Genomic DNA, 6,723 nt, shown 5'->3' with positions numbered 1-6,723 from the left:
GATCCGCTCCGATGTTAAGTCCGTGCCCCACGGTGGGGGTCATGACAGTCCGAGGAGGCTTCCAGCTCCATCAATGGAAGGCCGCAGAATGCGCCGGAAAATGTGATCCGAAAATTAATCACCTCTCCGGCAAGGTAAGAACCTGAAAAAAAAAGTTACCCCCTATTCCCTACCCCCTCCCCCACGTAAAACAAACTGAAGAACATTAAAACAAACTTTTAACACACTAAAAAACAGCAAAAAGAATGGAAAAGCAAACAGACCGCCGGCAGGGCAGCCATCGCATCTTATTGCATCTTTCAAAGGTCATGATGTTCTTCAAACGAAAGGCGCAATTCACAAAGAGCACTGAGATATTCTTCATTGCTTGGATCGAATTCCAAGGCCTCTTCAAAGTATTCAATAGCTTTGGACTTGTTCCCATCTATCTGATGCAGTAACCCTTTGACACCAAGTGCCTTGCTATCATGTGGATCCCTGCAAAGTTTCTTTTCTGCCCACTTGTCCAAATTTTCATAACACATTTTCCATACTTTGGAGTTATTTTCAATCTTCAGTCCTTTCTGGAACAATTGGACAGCATTTGAATCAGACTTTCTCTTGTGCAGTTGAAATAAGCCAGCCTGTAACCATATTATCTGCATGTTTTCTGGACGAATTCCCTCTAACTCCAGCAGTTTGCTGTAGACCTCCCCTGCTTTGGAATTCTCTCCATTTCTTAGACAGATGTCTGCATAATCTAGTTGTGATTTAATAGCTGTCCTTGGACGGTGTTCAAATGCCTTTCCAAAGTGATGCTTGCAATGATCGATCAACACCATTTTCGGTTGAAATTCAGGATTTTGAGGATCAGAGCTCAATGGATTTTTGAACACTTCAAGTAGTTGCACTCTATAGCACATACCTATTTGGTCATGTAGGACACTGTTGTGTGGAGTTCTTCCTAATGCTTTTTTCAGCAGCTCAATTGCCTTTTCCCCAGCTTGTTCTAGTCTGTAAAATTTGGCCGCATTGCGAAGCACTTTTGGAACATCAGGGCTTTTCTGTAAGGCTTGTTGAACTAATTCATTTGCTTCCTTTTTTTGCTTGTTCTCTTGCAGTTTTAGGGCCAACATCACCATAGCCAAAGATTCCTCTGGATCAAGCTCCAGAACACGTCTCAGATGATTCACGCTCTGACTACTTTTGCATTTCTCTGGGGTTCCAGGAATTGCTTCCAGACGATACAGAGCAGTTGCATAGCCCATGATCCACTCCGTGTTATTGGGATCTTCCTCCAGAGCTTTCTCAAAACATTCCATGGCCTCCTCATAGTATTGAGCTGCCGATCTCAACAATGACCATCCTTTCTCCCCATACACTTCAGGTATCATTGCTGTATAGCGAGGGCCATCAGTGAGCGGTTTACAGATCATCTCCAGCTTGTCGAGGTAGGATTGGGCCTCGGTCAGCTGTCCCATGTGGTAATGCACCCAAGCGTAGTTTCCATAGGTGATGATGCTACTTCTTTCAAATGCATCCTTGTAGTTCTCCCTTAGAATCTTTTCAGCTTCCTTTAAGTTTTGAATAGCGTCTTCATAGTTGCCCTGCAGGCTGTTTACAAATGCAAATTGGTTGCAGGACCTGGCCTTATACTTCAAATTCAGATCTATAGAATCTTGTAATCTGTACATCATATCATCCAGGTCAATGGTCTCCTTCTGTGGGCCCCACGTGAAGTGGCACTGAAGCTGATCGAGATTTTTCTTTAACAAATCCCTCACTGTTTTGCTGCAAGAGAAGAAAACACATGAAAATTGGTCGCAGACCACCTCTAACGCTTCAGAAATAGTCAACAAATCAGATATGCTAGATATGCTTTTCTGATATGCCTCTCTTTTAAATGCATCTATCATATCTGCCTCAACCACCAACCGTGGCAGTATATTTCAAGCTCTCGCCACCCACAATGTAAAAATAATTGGTCCACACATCTCCTACAAACCTTGTCCCTCGCACGGTAAATTATGCCCTTCAAGCCAGCACCGCCATTCAATGTGATCATGGCTGATCATCCACAATCAGTACCCCGTTCCTGTCTTCTCCCCATATCTCCTGACTCCGCTATACAGAGAACCAGCCTCCACCGCCCTCTGAGTCAAAGAATGCCACAGATTCACAACTCTCTTTGTGAAAAAGTGTTTCCTCATCTCCGTTCTAAATGGCTTACCCCTTATTCTTAAACTGTGGCCCCTGGTTCTGGACTCCCCCAACATCGGGAATATGTTTCCTGCCTCTAGCATGTCCAAACCCCCGGAATAATTTTTTATGTTTCAATAAGATCCCCTCTCATCCTAAATTCCAGAGTATACTAACCCAGACGCTCCACTCTCGCAGCATATGACAGTCCCGCATCCCTGGAATTAACCTACGCTGTACTACCCCAATAGCAAGAATGTCCTTCCTCAAATTAGGTGACCAAAACTGCACACAATACTCCAGGTGTGGTCTCACTAGGGCTCTGCACAACTGCAGAAAGACCTCTGTGCTCCTATACTCAACTCCTCGTGTTATGAAGGCCAACATGCCATTCACTTTCTTCAGAACCAATCCAGGTCTGTCCAAATTCTCCCTATAGTTAATATCCCCGATCCGTTCACCTCATCTGCACCTTTTCCGAAGCCTCCATATCCTTCTTGTAATGGGGTGACCAGAATTATATGTAAAATTTCAAGGAGGAGTGAACTTGGACTCCAAGATCCCTCTGCATATTCAAGCTGTTGACAGACATGCCATTAATTATATATTTTCACTTTATATATGACCTCCGGAAGTGTAACATCTTAAACTTGCTCGGATTAAAGTCCATCTGTCATTTCACGCCTATTTTCGTAGCTGATCTATATCCCGCTGTATAACAGCCTTCCTCACAGTCCACGATTGCAGCAATCTTGGTGTCATCGACAAACCTACCAAACAACCTGTCTAAGTCATTTATAAATATACACCTAATTGACTTTCATATCTTCAGTATTAAAAAGGTTATGGCCATTTTCATACTCGGAAATTAGCATCTTGTTCCCTATTGCTTTTCCATTGACTTAACACAAAAGCTGTGATCGAGGACAGTCAAAATCCCATAACTTTCTTAAACATTAAGGGAACTGAATGAAATGTTCAGTTATTATTGATTAAAGCATTCTGAAACAAATATAAACCATCTTACTTGGATGACCTGAAATTAAAGCATATAATTAATTAGTTCCTAATTGTAGCTAATTACAAAATTGACTGTAGTGACGGAAATAGCAATAAACACCCAGACTGCCTTGAAAATTCAAAAATGTGATATTCTCAAGATCAGAACTTTAATATTATTGTATTATATGCTGTAAATAGGTAAATAAATTGCAATTTCTAGCAATAGACCAAGTCTTTATGGAGAAGATCAGTTGCTAGCTGGTACATTGGCATATCATAATCAGTAGCATCATCATACTCCTCAGATTGTAACCAATAAACAACTCTGTACACCTTGTTTTTCCCCAACTTTTCCATTTTGGAATTGTAAACTACAATGTTTGCTCTTCAACCACGCATGACATGCCTTTCTGCCCAACTACTTTCCCATTAAGAATGTCCTGTAGATCATCACATTTGGAGTAGTACAAATTCGGATAATCTCTGCGAAAGCTGTCTAAATCGGTCTCTTTTGCTGGGCATTTGGATTGACAATTTTGCATTTCTTCTTCAGAGACATCTGTTTAAAATGTAAAGGAAAAAAAACCACAGAACAGCATTAACAGAAACAAGTTATTATTTGCAGTTCTAGAAAAAAGGTAGAAATGATAAAGTTAAACGTTAAAACAAATAGTAAATACCCAACAAAAAATTAATATTCATCAGTTTCATCTAATCAATGTAATCTAATTCATCTAATTTCAATTACTAGATCTAAAGATATATCCATTTCTTAAGAAAAGGCTAACATTTTTTAATAGCCTAAGTATCCAAATAATCTAGAAACATCCACTCTCAATATAATCAAAATTATTATTTTTTACACAATACACGTGACTAAAACTGTTGTGCATATTTAGTATGAACATTTTGATCATGGATAGAAAATAACACAAAATATAGACGATTTAGATGCTCTTATGACATGATGTCCAAAGAAAATGAGGATTTAAATCATCTTGCAAGTGGGTGTTTCTGGAATGTGATCGATTGGAACATTGCCGTTGCAGTATATTTTAAGGCCATATCGGCAGGCAAGACACTGCCAATTCGTATGGGGCCTAAATAACACTTTTGCATCGTAAAATTAGACTAAAGCCACCCCAGGAAGCAAGATTATATGTGAAATACACTACTTACTGTTTGTTTTGTCCTGATATTGTGATCCGTGACGTCGAAGGCATTGAGGGCGTTAGAAGTCACTTTTTACTTTAATCCAGAGAGTAAATTGTCCAGCGATTTTATTTTTAACAAAAAACGGAAACGGAAGTCGGATCGATTTTTCTTCAACAACTAGCAGCCCGAGGAAATCCCTCTCCGACAAGCAATACAAACCTGCATTTTAATCACCCCCCCCCCCCCAAGGCTCCAGAGTCACACACGCAGCCAGCGGCAGATCTGCAGCGCAGCTGAAGGTAGTTTTTGTAACATCGCTAATATTGGTCACGTCGTCAAAAAAATCAATCAGATTTGTGAGCCGCGATCGCCCATGTACAAAACCATGCTGACTATCCCTAATCAGTCCTTGCCCATCCAAATACCTGTATATCCTATACCTCAAAATACTCTCCAGTAACTTACCAACTACATCTGTTAAACCCACTGGCCTATAGTTCCCAGCATTTTTCCTGCAGCCCTTCTTGAAAAGACGTACAACATTTGCCACCCTCCAGTCTTCTCGCACCTCTCCTGTATTTAAGGACGACTCGTAAATTTCAACCAGAGGAAATAGGTTCATGGTGAGGGGAAAAGAATCTGAGAGGTAATTTTTTCACACAAATGGTGGTTGGCAAGTGTGGACAAGTTGGGCCGAAGGGCATGATTCCACACTGTATCACTCTGACTAATCAACTGATCATCAAATGACTTCCGCATGTTAGATGTAGATGTACCCTATAACAATTGCTCACAGTTTACCCGCCAAACCTCTTGCCTAGTAAAGTTCTATTTTGACTTACTCCAGTCTAGTACTGGAGTACCACAAGGTCTTGCCCTCCATTTTGAGTGCAGCCGTGATAATCTTCCTGATAAGTAGCACAACCTCTCCACCTTTTTTACCTCCCCCTTGATCACTTAAACTACGAAAACCCAGAACATTGATCAGCCAACCATGCCTCTTTCCACAATAATAATAATAATAATACATTTTATTTGCGGGCGCCTTTCAAAGTCTCAAGGACACCTTACAGAGATTAACAAGAGAGAAAAAACATATAGTCGGAGTTATATAAATAATAAGGACATCACCAATACACAAATTAAATACAGAATTCGCTCCAAACACAAAAAATCTAAAACACAATGTGAAGAGAGAGCAGCGGCAGCTAAACCGCGCCAGCGACCACTCTCCCTTCCGACAGCCATCTTGGACACAGACTAACATATTCACTTACACACAAAAAATCATCCCCCCACAATTGTTACCACTGTGGGGGAAGGCACAATGTCCAGTCCCCATCTCGAGTTCTCCCAAAGTCAGGCATATTGAGGCCTCTGCTATTGCCTCTACGGAGGCCCGATGATCCTGGCCGTTCTAGCCGGGTTCTGTTGACCCGGCGTCGGGAAAGTCCTCTCAGCGGCTGGGCCACCTGGAACGGCCGCTTCCTAACGAGACCGCGACTTCCGAAGCCGACAAGGCCGCGCCGGTTTGGAGCTCCCAGGCTACCGATGTTAAAGTCGGCGCCGCCTGCTCCGCTCCGCAGACCCGCAGCCCGGAGGTGTTGATCTCGGCGGTCACAGCTCACCAGAGCTCCAGCGCGGTGATCCACGGCGGCGACCCAAGCAAGGCATCGCCCGCTCAGCTCCGCGATAGCGCTCCAGCGGTGCTGGGCGGTCCCCGCCAGGAAAGGGTGCTCCACGCCCGCTGGTAGGCAACGAGGACGGGTCGACGGGGCAGCCCAGAGAAAAAGCTGCCCCACCGACCAGGTAGGGACCTAGAAATATTGTTACCCCCTACCCCCCACATTAAAAAGTCTATCTCTTCCACAAACAAGGCACAGGACTCACTAAGCCACAATCACCATATTCTGTCATCTCTCTACCTCTCCCTGCTACAGATGGGTTTAAACTAGTGGAGGGGAAGGAGAGACAAATTGGAAATACAAGGATGGGTTTAAGGGAAAGAGAGTACATGAAAAGTTAAGAAAGACACCAGAATTAATGGGACAGAGAGCTCACAAAGGGATAGGAGTGTACGGCCAAGTGAAGTAGGAATCAATGTGAAAGCTGAGTAATTGATTAAAAGTATTATATATGAATGCGCAAAGTATAAGAAGTAAATTGGATACGCTTGAGGCTCAGTTAGAGATTGGTGGTTATGACATTATGGGGATTACAGAGACATGGCTATAGGAGGATCGGGACTAAGAACTGAATATTCAGGGTTATGTCCTACAGAAAGGACAGGCAGGAGGGCAGAGGTAGCTCAGTTGGTGAGAGATTAAATTTGGTCCGTTGCGAGGTGTGACATGGGGACTTCTTCTTACATAGGTAAGAAGACACTAA

The 6,723-nt window shown here is 42.7% G+C and overlaps 1 protein-coding gene across 1 annotated transcript; it reads right to left on the bottom strand.

Annotated features, from left to right (window-relative positions):
• Positions 1–299: 299 nt before the first annotated feature.
• Positions 300–4,403, bottom strand: LOC116969076 (interferon-induced protein with tetratricopeptide repeats 5-like). Its single transcript, XM_033016023.1, has 2 exons — positions 4,360–4,403; positions 300–1,770 (listed from the first exon to the last, which is right to left on the bottom strand). Exons 1-2 carry the CDS (start codon positions 4,401–4,403, stop codon positions 300–302), a joined length of 1,515 nt encoding a protein of 504 aa, XP_032871914.1.
• Positions 4,404–6,723: the final 2,320 nt, after the last annotated feature.

The sequence above is a fragment of the Amblyraja radiata genome (assembly GCF_010909765.2).
Source record: "Amblyraja radiata isolate CabotCenter1 chromosome 43 unlocalized genomic scaffold, sAmbRad1.1.pri SUPER_43_unloc_4, whole genome shotgun sequence".
Taxonomy (NCBI): Eukaryota; Metazoa; Chordata; class Chondrichthyes; order Rajiformes; family Rajidae; genus Amblyraja; species Amblyraja radiata.
This window is presented reverse-complemented; position numbering and strand designations above follow the sequence as displayed.